The 18,673-nt window shown below is 37.7% G+C and overlaps 1 protein-coding gene across 1 annotated transcript in view; it reads right to left on the reverse strand.

Annotated features, from left to right (window-relative positions):
* Positions 1 to 5,791: 5,791 nt before the first annotated feature.
* Positions 5,792 to 18,673, reverse strand: part of C3 (complement C3) — a 77,299-nt gene continuing 64,417 nt past the window's right edge. The window contains exons 36-41 of the mRNA XM_039337256.1: positions 18,332 to 18,437; positions 15,026 to 15,115; positions 12,301 to 12,384; positions 10,776 to 10,859; positions 7,370 to 7,505; positions 5,792 to 6,092 (exon numbers count right to left, since the gene is read on the reverse strand). Of these exons, the coding sequence (XP_039193190.1) occupies positions 5,951 to 6,092; positions 7,370 to 7,505; positions 10,776 to 10,859; positions 12,301 to 12,384; positions 15,026 to 15,115; positions 18,332 to 18,437 (642 nt within the window). The 3' untranslated portion in view covers positions 5,792 to 5,950. The remainder of the gene's footprint in view (positions 6,093 to 7,369; positions 7,506 to 10,775; positions 10,860 to 12,300; positions 12,385 to 15,025; positions 15,116 to 18,331; positions 18,438 to 18,673) is intronic.

The following is an 18,673-nucleotide window of genomic DNA, read 5'->3' on the forward strand; positions in this document are numbered from 1 at the left end:
TCATCATTGTCATCGTCATCATCATCATCACCATTATCATGTAATATTTAAGCCAAACACATAAAGTTTTTTAAAATAATTGTATTACATTTTATAAAGTGTACACATAAAAAAACAACTAATATTCAACAGAAATGATAAATAAAAAAGAATAGGGATAGAAGTGTGAAAAAGTATAAAGAAAAAGTAAGGAAAACACAAATATCTATAAATAATGACTTCCGACTTCTTTTTCCAGGGATATGAAGAATGTTTACTTTCAACCCTTAGTTTAAGACTATAATGAAATAATAATAGTAGTAGTAGTAGTAGTAGTAGTAGTAGTAGTAGTAGTAGTAGTAGTAAAGTTGGAAGGGACCTTGGAGGTCATCTAGTCCAACCCCCTGCTCAGGAATGGCTGTCTAGTCTCTTCTTAAAAACTTCCAGTGTTGGAGCATTTTCACTTCTGAAGGCAGGTTGTTCCACTGATTAATTGTTCTCACTGTCAGGAAGTTTCTCCTTAGTTCTAGGTTGCTTCTCTCCTTGTCCCATTTCCCCCCAAAAGAAAAAAATTCTTTCCCCCTTCTTTAAAATTTTAACACTCATCAAATCCATATGACAAAATTTTATCCCCCCCCCCATCTCTTGCATAAAGTTCAGAAAAGGCTTCAATTATAGATGAATTTCTTTCATCTAAAGTGATCTTTCTCTTATAAGAGCCATTAACTTGGCCGTTGTTGCCAGTTCTGTTAACCATTCCTTTTTTAAAAATATATATTTTATTGATTTTTTGCAATAACAATCCTTAGTGCTTAGTAAACAGCATGTTGTCTGGGTTCATATATTTGAAAAAAATAATCATAATTAATTTCTATAATTCCATAATCAATATATTAATTAATAATATGTTTCCTTGATCTTCCCTTCTTCCAATGGTATTCTCCTTTGTCAACATTAGATAAATATAACAATATTTTCAATACATACAAGATTGGATATAAACTTTTTTGTGTTTGTACAAATAACAATGACATCCATATAAAACATCTTTTCTTATTAACTTATGTTTCAATTGTATTAGGTCACTATGTGTCCTGTTTTCAAAATTCTTATTAAAACTTAATTTCCCCTCAGTATTCAAATCATTCTTATCAGTCATAGTTTTCTCACAATTGATTACCTAAATATCCAAACTTTTCATTTACATACATCATCCCAATATATTATAAAAATATTATACTACTTATATATCCTATAACATCCACATATAACATCTTTTCTGGATGGCTTATATTTCAACTATATTTGTAAAAGTCATCTTGTTAAGTCACTATATGTCCTGTTTTCAAAATTCTTATTTAAGCTTAATTTCCTCTCGGTATTCAAATCATTCTTCTCAGTCATAATTCTCTCAAAATTAATTACCTTTAAATATCCAAACTTTCTATTCACATACATCATCCCAGTATTTTAACATTTCATATATTGTAAAAAATATATGATACTACTTATATCTCTTATCCCTCTTACTATAAGGTCCCTTTATATCCAAAATTATCTGTTCTTTTAACCATATGCAAACAAATGTTTAATCATGTAGTACTCCGTCAGGTAAGTCGAATAAAATCTCTTAAGTCTAATTCTAGCCTTCTTCTTTTGCCAGATAGCTTTCCAAGTTAGTATATTCCACTGGCCAGGAAGTTTCTGTATTTTTGGGAGTGAGAGGGACAAGTTGAGTAGGATATACGCTTTTTGTCTCCCAGACTCTGATGATTTTCCTGGCAGTTCTATAATCCATTTTGTTAAATCTTCTTTCTTATCCTTGAATTTGTTTTGAAGTCCTGGAGGATAAAATATCTTTTCCATTTTCATTGTCATGGTAAAATCTTGTAGATTTTTTCTGTTTGTGTTAAGTTATAGTTCTCTTCATTTATAGCTTCCCTATTTAAGTTTCTTCTACTTTATGTTCTGTTATCTGATTTTTTGTTGATTCTTTATCATCGTTTTCTGAGAGTTGTTTAATTGTAAGTTTAGATTGAAGATGTGCTCATTTATGTCATCAAAGTTGTTTTTGATCTCATGGTGGTTTGATACTATTGTCCTCCTGAAAAGTACTTGTCTTGTCTTGAAGTATTACTCTTGCAGATCTCTGATGTTCCAGGCTAGAACCTTCAGAAGCGTATATTAGATGTGGTTTCCTGTCCCTTTCAAATAAATATGCAATATCCATTTTGTCTCCCCCCTCCAAACAGTCTTTCACCAGTACCATAGTCTCTGTAATTAGCCTTATCAAACCAGCCAATCTCAAAATCCAAACAACCAAATCTTATATAGTTCTTATCTTTATATATGGTTTTTGTAATCCAATGTGTTTTCAATTGTCAAGGCATCAGTGAAAATAGTATTTTATAATAATTCTTCTATTCAGGGGTCAATTATTAACCAGTCAGGGTTGCAAACCAGAATGTTTAGCAACCTTGAAGCCTTCTAGTAAATTCCCCCCTAGAAGATTATCCAAGAATCAAAGTTTTTCTTTTTCTGCAAAAATTCGTGAGCATAGACAACAGTTAAAGTTTTCTTTTTCTGCAGGCATTTTTTAAGTTTGAAAATGGCCCAGTATGCTTTCTTTCTTTGTTCCCAGCTGTTTTCTATTTAGCTGAAGGTTATTAAAGTTCAAGGGAATAGATTATTCTTTGTTTCTGGGCGTCTTGCCAATTTCTGAGTCAGAGTTACTGTTGTTCTATGCTCTGATTCTCCACTAGATGACAGTAGTTATTTATTTTCCAACTTTTTCAAGTAAAAAAATTGTTATTATTTTTTTATAATTTCATCGGAGCTCTTTAAGTGTAAAATCTTAATGGTCTTCTTAATTTTCAGATTTATCCAAACTATAGTATTATTAATTTCATTTCAGTATATTTTTCCCCCTTGAAAATTAATTTGCCGCTTCTATGGAGGGGTGGTGATTTAGTCCCTTCCCACACTTTCGGAGGATTTCTTGCTTTGGGGATCTTTTCCAGGGAATCAGTTACAGAATAGAAGAGAGAAGATTGATATTCTCACCCAGATTCAAGCACACTGTTCACCATTGTTCTGGTCCGTGCTTTTGGACTTCGCCTGCTAGTAGCTTGGGCTAGACACTGATGTGCAGCTAACCTTTCTTCTGTCAGGTTGGAGGGCTTCCCCCAGATCGAGCGGATCAACCACTGTTGTTCCTCAATCATTGAGGCACCCCTCCTTCTTTGTCGCCTCTCCAGGGTGACTTTTGACCCATTTAGGGTCCCCTGGCAGGGCGAAATCAGTCGTGGCGTGCGGAGCCCCGCAATCCCTCAGCCACATCACTACAGGGAGGAATCAGAAGTCCCTGTTAACCATTCCTGTGTTGTGGATATCATAGGATCTTTCTAATGTTGAGCATATAAACCTTATGCTGCTATTATCATGTAAAACACCATTTGATTTTTCACTGTTTTATCCACAAAGCCTAATAAAAAAAAATTCTGGTCTAAATTGTACATTAATTTTCAAAAACTTTTGAATTACCTATTTCCCTCCAATATTGTTTAACTAATTTACAAGTCCATCAAAGGTGATAAAAGGTTAAATGCTCCAACACTGGAAGTTTTTAAGAAGAGACTGGACAGCCATTTGTCCGAAATGGTGTAGGGTTTCCTGCCCGAGCAGGGGGTTGGACTAGATGACCTCCAAGGTCCCTTCCAACTTTACTACTATTATTTGGGGATCCTTTATACATTTTAGCCAATTTATCTGGGGATAAATACCATCCATACATTATTTTGTAGAAAATCTCTTTGAAGTTAAAGCATAAGGTAAATTTCAGTCCCTTTATCCACATATTTTCCTATTGATTGATTGGTATGTTATACTGGATTTTTTTTTGCCCAGCTTATCATACATGTAATCAAAAGCTTTTTCTGCATCTCAAAAATAATAATAATCCAGTTTGCTTTGTTGTGTTGCTGTAGGTACTCTAAGACATTCAGAACTATCCCCACATTGTCCTTTAATTGCCTTTTGGGTGAAGACCCACTTTGGTCTGGATGGATGGGTTCCTGAAGATTTGAAGAGTTCCTGAAGAAGTATATACTCTAGATCAGGGCTGTCAAACTGCTGGCCTGCAGGCCGGATACATCAGGCCAAAACCACGCCCACCCCATTATTTAAACAATAATATTAGAGGACAGAATAGTTGTTGATAGTGGAATGTCCTAGTTTGTTGTTTATTTTAACTTTGTTAGGATATTGAATTTAGTAGATGGAACAATAAAGTGTACAATAGGCCAGAATACAGTTATAATTGATTAGTTAGAGAGTGCTGACTCATGCATGATGCAATCTACGCTATGATTGGTTGCCATAAGTATAAAAGGGGAGTTTCCCTTTTCCCCCTCTTTTTTCTTCTGCATGTTCTGCATACTGTTTAACTTTCTTCGTGATATTCCTGTGTTCCTGACTATCTTGCGTTTTTCTTTCTGAATGATGACAAAGACTGCTATAAGTTTGAATGTTAAATATATTTATATAAATAAAAGATTACAAGTTTGTGATAGTGTCTCCAACTTCATCTGGACAACTGCTGTGCAATTCCTTGACAATCTTAATACAACTTTTAAAAAAAGCTTCTTGGAGGAAGGAACCTGTAGACAGTCAATACTCTGATCCTCCTTGATTAATACTTAGTTTTGGCTCTAAAATCAGTATTTCTCATTTTTTTATTCATTATATATAACCTCTAAAGAGGGGATCCTGGCAAATAGACGGGGAAGAAATGGAGGTAGTGACAGATTTTATTTTCCTGGGCTCCACAATCACCTCAGATGGGGACTGAAGCCAAGAAATTAAAAGACGCTTGCTCCTGGGGAGGAAAGCTATGGCAAATCTAGACAGCATACTAAAAAGCAGAGACATCACCCTGCCAACAAAACAGCGTATAATCAAAGCCATGGTTTTCCCAGTTGCAATGTATGGATGTGAAAGTTGGACCATAAGAAAGGCTGAGCGACAAAGAATTGAGGCCTTTGAACTATGGTGCTGGAGAAGACTCCTGCGAGTCCCTTGGACTGCAAGGCATTCAAACTGGTCAGTCCTAGAAGAGATTAACCCCGACTACTCTTTAGAAGGCCAAATCCTGAAGTTGAAATTCAAATACTTTGGCCACCTAATGAGAAGGAAGGACTCACTGGAGAAAAGTCTAATGCTGGGAATGATTGATGGCAATAGAAGAATGAGATGACAGAATGAGGTGGCTGGATGGAGTCACTGAAGCAGTAGGTGTAAACTTAAATGGACTCCAGAAGATGGTAGAGGACAGGAAGACCTGGAGGAACGTTGTCCATGGGGTTGCAATGGGTCGGACACAACTTCGCAATTAACAACAAAAGAGGGGATAGCTGCAATCAATATTCAGCATTTCTTTTGTGACCCAGATATCAACTTGTGATGCAATTTGTATTGGATGGAAAGCTATATGCATGGGAGAAATATATATGGGCATGCCTTTGCAATTTTCAGGAAATGAAAAAGCACTTTGAGTATTGCCTTTGGTGAAAATTCAATAAAATACAATGATCTATCTATTCTAGTTACTAGGAAGTAAATTTCTATCCTGTACCGTGTTGAACTGTGCCACCTAATTCTCTTCCCCAGTTAATATTCACCCACTAACTCATTCATCACTAAAACAATACTTTATAATCTTCTTCAAGAACTTTGACTCTTAAAAGGATCAGAAGAACAAAAAAGAATAATCTGGAAATATCATTGCTTATTAACAATCAACAGGATACCAAAGTAAGAAATCAATTATTTATTTTATGTATAAACAATTTTGAAGGAAAATAGCAAAGCAAAATGATAAAAAACTAAAAAATCAAGAGAAAAAGTAACATATGTATTGATTCAAAAATGTGTCTTCTGAGAATTTTCTTCCTATCATTGATTCTTCTGTACCTTAATTAGGGCAGCCAAAAATAGTCAGTGTGTTGGACAACTGAGTAAAATCATTGCACAAATTCTGGAATTCTTCATCCTGACATTCATCTTCATTTGGCCACCTCTCGATCCAGGTGTTCCTTGTAATCAGGTAGGAAATTCTGGAAAGAGGAAACAGGCTAGCTTAAAACTTAACCCTGCAAGGAAATTAGTTCAATTGTTGGAGCAATGTTCTAGGTTTGAACTGAATCCAAGTATAGGTTCTAATTATTTCATCCTATGAGTATGACATTTTAATTTAGATTTTGATTTTAGGGTGAGAGAAGAAACTTTTCTTTTTCCTTAAAATCCAAATCCAGAAAGAACTGAATTCTGTGAAATTCGAATGGCTCCTGCCATAAAAGACTTTACACATTTCAGTTGTAGAAAATTGTATCTGAATGCTACAGATATATACTATCAACAAAAATTTTAAAGTATGTTTGTAGAACCCAAATGGAATGAATAATCCCTCCAATGGCTCATAGCTAGAACTTCTCAAAGTCAACCAGGCAAGGAGAATAAGAGATGCATCAGACTTGTGGCATCTAAGACAACCCTAAATTCAGGAAGACTTTAAGAAGTATTAGATAGAAATGAGAAAATCCTTATGTTGCTTTGGAAGGTTAAACCACCCAAGCAGTACTTTGATCTTCTTCAGGTAAATGAGTATCAACCTTAATGTTCCCAAAAACATCTAAAACAACAGGTGCACATTCCTAAACATACAGTGATAATCTACCCACTCTTTTTCATTTACATGTTTGAGTGTATAGAGAGGAACAACTAGGTGCAACCCTTCCCCTATTGAACTGTCTGTACTAAAAAAAACAATGGTGGAAATAATTCAGAACAAAGTGAACAGGATGGATGGGACGAGTAGGTCTGGGCTGCAAAAATCTGGGCAACCACTAGACAGTAGCAAAGAGATACAGACAACTTTCATTCTTTGCTAAGTGAAAGATCTCACATATGCAGATCCTTGCAGGCTAGATCTGGAGGCTCTGGGAAATTTGAGGTTGTGGTAGAAAAGACACCTCCAGGCAAGCACAGCTCCTCAGTATACAACAAAGGATACCGACTGTGTGGCTTGGAGCATCCGGGCAAAAGCTTCAGATATTCCCAGAGAGACTTTGCTGGGGAGATGCTGCTAACCATTCATGAAGCAATCTAAAAATCCCAGTTAAGTCTTCCAGAGTCTTCCCCACAAGGTCATATGTAACCTACAGAAATCTTCTGTGGCATCCAATAAATCTGAGGAAGAATGGCTATTTTGATATTAACAGATTCAGATTTGGTTGCTTTTTCTATGGTACTGTAGATATATCTGTAGATTTGATAGCAGAACAGCAAAGTCTACAAAATTTTAGAAAATTAAAAATATTAGTGAAATACATACTCATCTTTCTTGTGCCACAGGTCACTGCTGAGACCCCAGATCAGATAATCATTGTTCACCTTCAGATTCAGAGCCTCCTGGCATTTCCTTTGACTGACATACTGGCGGGGCTTTGCTTGTGGATTTCGGTCAGTGCCTGCAAAAGTTAGATAAAATCTGAATACATATTTCAATAGGGAAATGTTCTTGCTGTACATTGGCAAATAATGTTATGTAACCAGGGAAGAGGGAACAGCTGTATTTAGTGAGTGCATTGGTTCTTTCTTCAACTGCTACTGAACCATATTTATCACCCTGGGGGAAACAAACCATCTTCTCAGCTCTATCTTTTTCCTCAGAAAAGCCAATTATATGCCACACAGATACCACAGCATCTGACACTGAAAAACCAGTTCCCTATCTCAATACTGGAGCACTTTTCAGGCTAACCTCATCTGTCTGTGGATCATCCAGAGAAGATTCCTGTCAACAGATGTGAAAGGGAGGCCATTTTTGCAGAGTGAAGTGAGGCCATTGGCAACCCCACTACAACAGATCCTTTCCACACTTGTTGGAGGATCTTCTGACTCACTGGAGCAGATTGATCAGGATATAAAAAACTGATAGAATGATAAAAATGGCTCCTCTCTCTTTTTCTGGTGTAACTCATCCCTAGTTCCTCATCCTCACAGATAAAATCCTGAATCCTTATTTAAAACAGAAACATTCTGTTTAGAAAAGCCCTGTTGTGAGTTTGAATAACAGTGATAATGATGAGGAATAAGACATTTTCTCTCTTTAAAACACAGAAAAAAAGAGTGAAGAGATCAATTTAAAGGCATGCTCCTCTTACAAGCAAAAGAATGCACCAGACCTACATCTATTTGTGCATCCTTACTGTAACCAGAAGCACTAAAAGGGAAATTTTAAGAAACATTGATTTGTTAAGTTGTATGCTATCCCATATTCCTTTTGATAATTCATAAAGGTACGAATAAGGGAAGTTTGAAGGAATTACTGAAATACATTTGTAATAATAATAATAATAATAGTAAAGTTGGTAGGGACCTTGGAGGTCATCTAATCCAGCCCCCTGCTCAGGCAGAAACCCCTATACCATTTCGGACAAATGGCTGTCCAGTCTCTTCTTAAAAACTTCCAGTGTTGGAGCATTCACAGCTTCTGGAGGCAGGTTGTTCCACTGGTTAATTGTTCTAACTGTCAGGAAGTTTCTCCTTAGTTCTAGGTTGCTTCTCTCCTTGCTTAGTTTCCACCCATTGCTTCTTGTCCTGCCTTCAGGCGCCTTGGAAAATAGCTTGACTCCCTCTTCTTTGTGGCAGCCCATGAGATATTGGAACACTGCTATCATGTCCCCCCTCGTCCTTCTCTTCATTAAACTAGACATACCCAATTCCAGCAACCGTTCCTTATATGCTTTAGCCTCCAGTCCCCTAATCATCTTTGTTGCTCTTCTCTATACTTTTTCTAGAGTCTCAAATCTTTTTTACATTGCAGCGACCAAAACTGGATGTAGTATTCCAAGTGTGGCCTTACCAAGGCATTGTAAAGTGGTATTAACATTCTACATGATCTTGATTCTATCCCTCTGTTAATGCAGCCCAGCACTGTGTTGGCCTTTTTGGCAGCTGCAGCACACTGCTGGCTCATATTTAGGTGATTGTTCACTAGGACTCTGAGGTCCCTCTCACAGTTACTACTATTGAGCAAGGTACCCCCTATACTATACCTGTACATTTGATTTTTCTTGCCTAAATGTAGAAGCTTACTTTTTTCACCATTGAATTTCATTTTGTTAGATAGCGGCCAGTGTTCTTAAGATCCTCCTGTATCTTAAGCCTGTTTTCTGGAGTGTTGGCTATTCCTGCCAGCTTGGTGCCGTCTGTAAATTTGATGAGTTCCCCATCTATCCCCTTGTCCAAATTGTTGATGAAAATGTTGAAGAGCACTGGGCCCAGAACAGAGCCCTGGGGCACCCCACTACACACTTCCCTCCATGTAGATGCAGTTCCATTGAGGACCGCACGCTGAGTATGGCTGGTCAGCCAGCTACGGATCCATCTGGTGGTGATTCTGTCTACCCCACATTTTTGCAGAGTGAAACAAATCCATTGGCAACCCCCACTAGAACAGATCCTTCCCACACTTGATCTTCTAACTCAGGGGTCTCCAACCTCCAGTCCATGGACCAGCACCTGTCCACGGTCTGCCAGGAACCGGTCCGCGCAAGCAAGCAAAGCCCAATCCACACACATGTGGAATCATGAAACCATGCTCCCATACAGTCCACGGAAAAACTGGTCTCCACAGAACTGGTCCATTCTGTCCATTCTGTTCTGACTCACTGGAACAGATTGATCAGGATACAGAAAACTGGTAGAATGATAAAAATGGCTCCTCCCTCTTTTTCAGATGTAACTCATCCCTAGTTCTCATCCTCACAGATAAAATCCTGAATCCTTATTTAAAATCGAAACATTCTGTTTAGAAAAACCCTATCATGAGTTTGAATAACAATGATAATGAGGAATAAAATGTTTCCTCTCTTTGAAACAGAGAAAAAAAGTGTAAAGAGATCAATTTAAAGACAGCTCCTCTTACAAGCAAAAAAACACACCAGACCTACATCTATTTGTGCATCCTTACTGTAACCAGAAGCATTAAATTGGAAACTTTGTTTTAAGAAATATTGATTTGTTAAGTTGCATGCTATCCTATATTCTTTTTGGTAATTCATAAAGGTAAGAATAAGGGAAGTTTGAAGGAATTACTGAAACACATTTGTGAGGATGATGAATCTTAAAGTGTTACAAAAAATTCTGGGAAATATTCAATCATGCACATTTTGAGAGAACTTCTATCTGACTTTACTGTTCCATAGAACTGTGAGTTTCTGTGCAATAAAATATTTTGTACTGACACTTGAGACACTGGGTTTTTAATGGCTGCCTTCTTTTACCTTACGCAAGGAAAATTCTAGGAAACACTGACATTCTGACCATAAAGGTAGGTAGGTGAAATTCTCCCGATATCTCGGTAACTCCCACCCTGTTGGCCTTCTAGAAAGCTTCAAGAGCTGGCTTCAAGCCCTTGGGTTAGGGTGATTGGGTTCCTGTCAGATACATTTGGGGATATGGATGATATCAGTTGGATTCAGCATCTGTTCTTGCTCTTTATTCTTTTTTCCTATTCCATTAGTAATTTTACTACACTGCATTTATTATTTTGTTTGAATTTATTGTACATTGTCAATAGTCAATTAAGAATGGGTGACACTTAAATTAAATAAATTAAACCAAATTAAATAGACTAATCTGAACTTTCAAATGGGGTTCAAATGAACTTTCAGATTTAAAGAAAATGTTTCCTTTATCTAATATTTGCTTTGCTTTAGGGGGAAAATTCTTACCTCCTTTAATAACTTCTAAAACATCCATGACATAGATATCACTAGCATCTTTTTCTTCTATGCGAAGCAACTTGGCTTTGTAGACTTTTAAGAACAAAGACAGAAACAATACTTGTTAAGACAGCTGATTATTTTTCATCGTGAGTGGTATAATCAGTGAAGCACAGGTGCTGCTAGTTGTCTCTAGACATTCTCTTTTTTAAAAAAAATGTTTTATTATTTTTTTATAGTTACAAATCTTTAGTGCTTAGTAGTCATTCTCAATCATCCAGTCATTGTTACCCCAAACATGCTATTCCAAAAGGCAACTGGATTTTCTTTCTTACCAAGAAAGTCCAGCTGCTTTTCAGAAAAACAGCTTTGGGACAGGTACTGTTAACGTTTCCACCTAGACTATGGACACTTCCAGGCTGGATCTTTATGGCAGTCCAGAATCCCTCAGGTAGGGCCACTGAGTACTAGCTCCATCGTGGGGTACATGGAAGCAAATTGTGTATTTTCTCTTGAGGCGCCATGGTTCTATGAATGTGATAGTGTTATCAGTCATGTGAGGTAGTCCAGACAGGAAGCAAGGCCAGATGGACTAAAACTACTTTATTGTAAGCTTGCATTAACAGAATCTTGCAAGACTGGAAGTACATTACTTCCCTGTCCCGTTTACAGCCCAAGAAACTAGGGAGGATCTTTTGGGAGACGTTTGCCACACCTGAATTCCTTTTGTAGGCTAAGCTGCCCCCTATCCAGTCATCTCCCAAGGTCATTCCCAGATACCATTACAGGCTTGTTGGAATGACCTTGGGAGACAAGAGGAGGACCTGCAGCCTACCTAGGCAACGGGCTGATGAGAGGCAGCTCAGTCTGTGGGGGTGGGAAAAGCACAGGAAGTGTGTCAGAGGGGACCCTCCCTAGTTTTCCGGAGACTAGAAAGAGAGGATGGGAGAAATACTTCCAGTCTTCAAGAATCCACTTAATGTAACCTTATGCTAAAGATTCTTCTGATGCACCCGGCTGCTCTTCTTGTCTGGACTACCTCCAAGGGCTAACAGTAAGCTTCCAAGCAGTCCTTTCCCCCACTTGTGAAAACTTTCACCTCACTCCACCTCACAGTACTGTAGTGTTTAGCCCCTGGGTTTTGGGGATGGGGCCATGCAGATGATTGCAGTTTGGCTTCATGCTGCTTTTTGAAGGATTGAGATTGAAAACAGTGGAAGTGAGGAGCATGGAAATGTTCTCTGAATCTCAGTCCTTTGGCTCTGCTTACTCCTTGATTCAGATCCATTTCCAGGAGCCATGAACTATTATCCAACACCGGAGGTCAACAACACACCAACAAGCAGCACCATGTAAACTAGAAAAATATCACTCCAGGATGAGGATGTGTATTCTGAGGGTTAAAAAAAAAATCCATCTGATTATGAATAAATTCAAAATGGCTGCTCCAAATTATGACCTTGATAATTAGAAGTAGACCATTATCAAAGAAAAACACCACCACCTTATTAATAAGATTCTACAATATAAATACCGTAATCCACATTTGGCTCGCAGGCTTTTTGAATTCGTAACTGAAGATCAATCTTTTTCTGCTGGTTGAGCAAGGAACAGGTTTCTTCAAGAGGAGAAAAGAGAAGACCACATGTTGGATTGATTGTTGAGGGTACATGTTCTCACTTAAAAGACTTTGCTAGGGAAAGACGTTACCAGCACAGAAGAAGGTAATGTCTCATTTTTAGATATATATATTTGATAATCAGAAATCAGTAATGCTGATTTAAATGGGACAAGCTACTACTACCTCCAATCCAGGAGTCCCCAACCTATGGGCCGTGGCCCATTAATGGCCATGAGGGGTTTGCAACTGGACTGCAGAAACAGCTGGTGAGTGCATGCACAGGTACATCCTTACTTGCGCAAGCAGCAGGCGAGCCTGTGTGTTCCATTTGCTGGATGGCAAGCGCTCATGCACAATGTTCTTCAAATGGAACTGCATGCGCTTGCCAGCTATTTAAACGGCACCATCCCCTCTTCCACCCCTCCCACCAATCCACAAAGCCAAAAATGTTGGGGAACTCTGCTCTAATCTACATAGTTACTCAATAATGTGGTATTTCGAATGCTTACATTATCTTATTTTTTCTGCAGAGAAAATCAGGTAAGGTTTGTTGTGTATTTAAGGAACAAATAAAATACTGGGTCTTTCATAAACAATTCTAACAGCTCTGATATAATATTTAAAATAATAATTCAGTAATTGCAATGAACTCTGTTCTAGCAATCTTTTATATCTCCTTTTTCAAGTATGAATAAAACAATGATTTTCAAAAAGGATGTCATGTAAATTGTATTTTGAGAAGAGGTCTATAGGTAATAAATCATCTGTAAAATAATCAATCACTATACAGTGACATTAACAGTTTCACCATTCATTAACAGTTTCACCATTCATTTGGTGGTTGATTGCAGATTAGTTCCAGATTGCAAATTCTTTTAATCTATAGGAATATCAAATCATTTTATAGTTTTCTATATTATTTTCACAACAATGATAGAAGAAATAGTCTGAAAGCAATAGATATGCTTTGTAGATGAGCAGGACTTAAATCTGGATCTAAACACAATGTTCTGGCAACTTGCTATTCCCTGGTTATTCTTTCTGCAGTTGCTTGTCCAACTGCTGACTAACTCTCAGGGGAATGTGAGAAACAGGCGAATGGAAGGAAATTGGCCATGGTCATGAGACGGGCATGTCCCACAGAAGAATAACAAGTGTTAAATATTCATATTGTATGGATACATTTTGTTTTTATCTATTTCCTTGGTATTATTTGATTTGGTCATACTGTTAGATTTTAAAAGCAGCTCATAAATAAACATAGAAATGCGTAGAAACAATGGATCTTCAATTACATGTAAACTCCTTAGTGATCATTTTATAAAATACTGCAGCGACTAAGATCCAGCAACTCTCTCCTCATATTATTTTAGAAAGCACAGAGTCCAAAGTTTCTGAATAGATTCAGACTGAGAAAAGTGATCATTGATTCAGTTTGAATTAGGTTCAAACTGGAGGTTGGGGGAGGGGAGGGCTCAGGCAATCTTTTTCAGGGCCAGGCAGAAGAGTTTGTTCAACACTTGCTGGATAAAGTTGCTCAGATCCATTCCCAGTTGGATCCCATGCATGGAGATGGTCTATGTGAGATGCCCAGGGAGTGGTCTTGAACTATTATCTAGGAATGGTTTGATCCTATTGGCCCTAATGCTGTCAGCACCACCAACTGTCAGTTAGATCCTTGTCCCTCCTGGATGATGAAGGCCTCCAAGATGGTGTCAGGCAGGTAGGTCCAGGCAGTGATTAATATATCACTGGAGGAGGGAAGATTTCTGGATGCTTTTAAGGAAGCCCTGGTTCATCCCCTCCTTAAAAAAACATCACTGGATCCCACCTGCCTGGACAATTTTCGCCGAATTTCCAACCTCCCATTCTTAGGGAAGGTTGTGGAAAAGGTGGTGGCCCAGCAGCTACAGAGGTTCCTGGATGAAACAGATTATCTGGACCCCTTTCAGTCAGGATTCAGGCCCGGTTATGAGATGGAAATAGCACTGGTCACACTTGTCGATGATCTCTGGCAAGAGTGAGATGGGGGTAGTAGTACAACCATCTTTGCTCTCCTTGACCTCTCAGCAGTTTTTGATACCATTGACCCTTTTGGGTCATCTCACCCCACCGGGATTGGCCCGTCTCATTTGTGCCACAGAGAAGGCATGCTGCCAGTCCGGTCAGCCCAATTATTGCGGCTGGAAGGAGGAGGGTCTTCTCTGCTGTTGCTCCTACCCTCTGGAACATTTTGCCCCCCAATGTGAGGTTGGCCCCAACCCTCCTATCCTTTTGCAAGGGCCTAAAGACCTGGCTCTGCCAGTCGGCCTGGAGCCCCAGTGGGGGAACAGCACTGTGGAGGGGATTGATCGAGTAATAACAGATCCCACCTCCCCCCCACACTCTGCCCCCATCCTCCCCATGTGTCCTTAGGTTTTAATGTTTGATTTTAATTATTTATGTTTTAATTGTATATGTATAGATATATTTTTATGACTGTAAGCCACCCAGAGTTACCATATGGTAAGATGGGCGGCTAATACATTTTATAAATAAGTTAATTAAGTTTACATGCCAGAGATTCCATACTGTCTCTTCCCCAAATCTTCCATTTTATTGCTCAGACACAAACTTTACCTTATTTATCCCAACTTACCTTCTGCACATCGGCAAACATTACTGTGACATATCTTATTGAGAAGGCCTGTTCCTTTATCTGGATGGTAGAACCTGGTGCATTGTTCATCTAAAGGAAGAATTAAAAGTTATGTTCATACATCACATCAAGAAATCTATGGCAATTATAGATATAATTACTTAGAAGAATGAAGAGTAGCACATTTTCTCAAGGAGATTTCAAATTTGGGGCACGTTTATCCTGATAGTGCAATGGAAACCTATCAAGAGTGTTGGCTGGATGATTGAGTTTTGTTAAGCATTTACCCAAGAAGCACAGAGCCCTACAATGCAATAAGAAAGGTAAGAGAGATTATCCCATTATCTAACGGAGTTAGGAAGTTGGAACATGGACATCTGTACAATTCTGCTTCTTTTGTCACATGGTATTGCACTGCACGTTTTGGGCATGCGATGCCACAATTAACACACAAAGAAGGTGGGGCTTGTGATGTGACAGTACAATGTTTACTTTTGTCATTCTAGTCCCACTTTGATGCCTTCTTGTAAGTGCCACTTTTTGACAGTATAAAATAGACTATAGGTAGTCCTCAGCTTATAACCATAATTGAGCCCTGAATTCTGGTCGTAAATCATTGCTGTCAAATGTTGAGTCTTCACATGACTAAACTCGATTTTATAATCATTTTAATTATGGCTGTTAAGTGAATCACTGCAGTTGTTAAGTGAATCACATGGTTATTAAGCAAACCATGTGGTTGTAAGTCTGAATCCAGTTTATCAAATGGGAGGGGTTTTTGCCGGAAGATTACCTATAGTCGTGGTTCTTACAGTCTATTATGAAACCAACGCCTTCTAGTATTAAAGCTTCCAGTTTTAGGGAGCTTCTGTGCAGCGTTACATATAATACCCCTGGCTCTGGTATTAGCCATACCCATACTAAAATATAGTATTGTTATTGTTTTCACTTAGTAATCACAATTGGGACAAGCAACTTGGCCGCTAAGCAGAAAATCCTGTGACTGCAGTTGGCTTTATTTACCCTTTGGTTGTTAAGCAAAGGGATGCAGTTATTAAGTGAAAAATTACATGATTGTGACTTACAATTTTACTTCCACTTTCCAAACTGTACAGTATTGTTGCTGGCAAATATGTATATTAGTTTCAAAGTGACAGTCACATGACTGAGGGATTCTACAATGGTTGTAAATGCAAAGATTGGTCACAAAGTTATTTTTAGCACCGTTGTGCCTTTGAACAGTTGCAGCGTCCCATGCCCATTGGTAAGTGAGAATGACAGAGGCCTTTAAATGAGATTACAGGCCAATAATGTTGTATTTTCACTGAAGCTAACTAGCAAGAGTGTGGGGACGAATTGACCTCCCAGGTAAGTCAGGTATCCCTATGACACAGCAGGCCATCTTAGGGTTGCACTTATATGCAAAATCAGTGCAACTGCTTTGCACAGCAGAATGTCTTCAGGAAATTTCCTTTCCTAAAATTAAAGCACAATCCATTGATCTGTGCTGCCCATAAAACCGAATTAGAACTGGGCATATGTGTCTGTCGATTTTGGTTTTTCAATTTTGCTAATATGTCAGCTCTGATTAGTTGGATTAGAGATTTTTTTAAACAGTTATTTTATATTCTTTTAATATTTTATAAATGTGTATGCATTTGGGGTTATGTTTTTCCAAACAAATAGCTTTTTGCAATTTTGCCTATTATATATATATATATATATATATATATATATAGGTTTTACAGGTTTAGAGAAAATACCGCTATTTTTGTGGTTAAAGAGCTGCATTGAAACAACTACTAAATTGTTGGAGAGAATAGAAAAGTTTGGAGAAGTGGCAGGTTTGAAAATAAAGAAAAGACTAAAGTATTAACAAAGAATTTAACAGATAAAGTCAATTTACAAAATTGAAAAGTCAATTTACAAAAAAGACAAATCTACAAATAGTTAAAAAAGTTAAACACTTAGGAATCTACCGGCAATAAAATGTGCAACATTAAAAGAAGACAACTACGAAGGATTGTTAAAACAAATAAAACTATACTTGGAAAAGTGGAAAAATCTTCAACTGTCATTGCTAAGAAGAATAGCTACAGTGAAAATGAATATTTTACCAAAAATAGTCTTCTTATTCCACACGATTCCTGTAAAACTGGGAAAGGGCTTTTTTGATGACCTAAATGCAACAATATTGACATTTATTTGGCAAGGGAAAAAAGTACGAATTAAAGTGAAAATGCTACAAGAAGCTAAGATAGTGGAGGATTTGGACTCCCGGACTGGAGACTATATTATTAAGTAGCTATTTACCATGGCTTAAAGAATGAATAATGCTGAGAAACAAAAGACTATTGTATCTAGAGGAGTATGACCTACAAATTGGTTGGCATGCCTTCCTATGGTACAGGAAGAATAAAACACACAGATATTTCCAAAACCATTTCATAAGGAATGTTCTTCTTTTAGAATTGGAAAGAATAAAAGAGAAAATTTATATCAAGCTACCTGAATGGCTTTCAACAATGGAAGTTTTTGCTTACCCAAATCTAATTAACTATGACAAAGTCGTGATTTATAAAGATATCTTGGACAATGAAGGAAAATTGAAAGACAGACAAGATTTACAACAACAAGGTATTGATTTACCATGGTGGCCATATTTACAAATTCAAACGAGATATGAAAAAGATGTAAAGATAACGGGATTTTATAAAGAACAGACAGAATTTGATCAAATATTGTTAAAAACAGATGAAAACTTGATTAAATCAATTAAAACTTGATTTAGATTTCTGCTAAATTTAAAGATGGAAGAAGAACAAATAAAAGAAACAACGATAGCATGGGCAAAATTTTTTGGATATTCTATAGATTTGGAAGACTGGCAAAAACTATGGGACAGAAATATCAAAAGAAGCTCAGACTGGAAGGCTGCCAAAACATCAGCCAGAGTTCTGTGTCAATACCGTTCAACATTCTCAAATGATTCATTCTTCACTTCAGCCTTTATAAAATGGGTATAAAAAGACTTTTGGAAAGTCAAGAATGTTTTATGAAGTATCAATTATTGTTGGTTATTTTTGCCTAATTTTGCCAAGCTCCAGTATGTTGAATTCCTTGGAAAGAGCCAGCTTGGTCTGATGGTTAAAGGCACCAGGCTAGAAAGAAGGAGACTGTGAGTTCAGCCATGAAAGCCAGCTGGATGACCTTGGGCAAGTTATTTTCTCTCAACCTGATTCACGTCACAGGGTTGTTGTGGGGAAAATAGGAGGAGGAAGGGGTGTTCAATACATCTGCCATTACCTAGATTGTAGTAGCTGTACACCTTGACTGATCCTGGTTGAATGAAGCCAACTTCAAAATGTTTCTGAATCCTAAATTGCAGGCATTCATCCTCAGAGTGGGAGACCTGGGATGGAGAGAGAAGATAATTTTGTGAGTGGTAGTTTGCATATGGAGGCAATAAGGATTTTTTTTACATAGGTTCCATCTGTATAATTGGAGGTGCAGTGAGGCAGCTTATGGATGCCAGATCTGCCAACCAGAAATGGTCAACAAGCAGAAACTAGACAGAGGTCAGGTCTGTAGAAATGCAGATTTAATAACCCCATTCAGAAGGACTGGGGCCCCATTCATGAGCAATTA

This window comes from Crotalus tigris, unplaced genomic scaffold (assembly GCF_016545835.1).
Source record: "Crotalus tigris isolate CLP2741 ecotype Arizona unplaced genomic scaffold, ASM1654583v1 scf7180000017673.840971, whole genome shotgun sequence".
NCBI classification, from domain to species: Eukaryota; Metazoa; Chordata; class Lepidosauria; order Squamata; family Viperidae; genus Crotalus; species Crotalus tigris.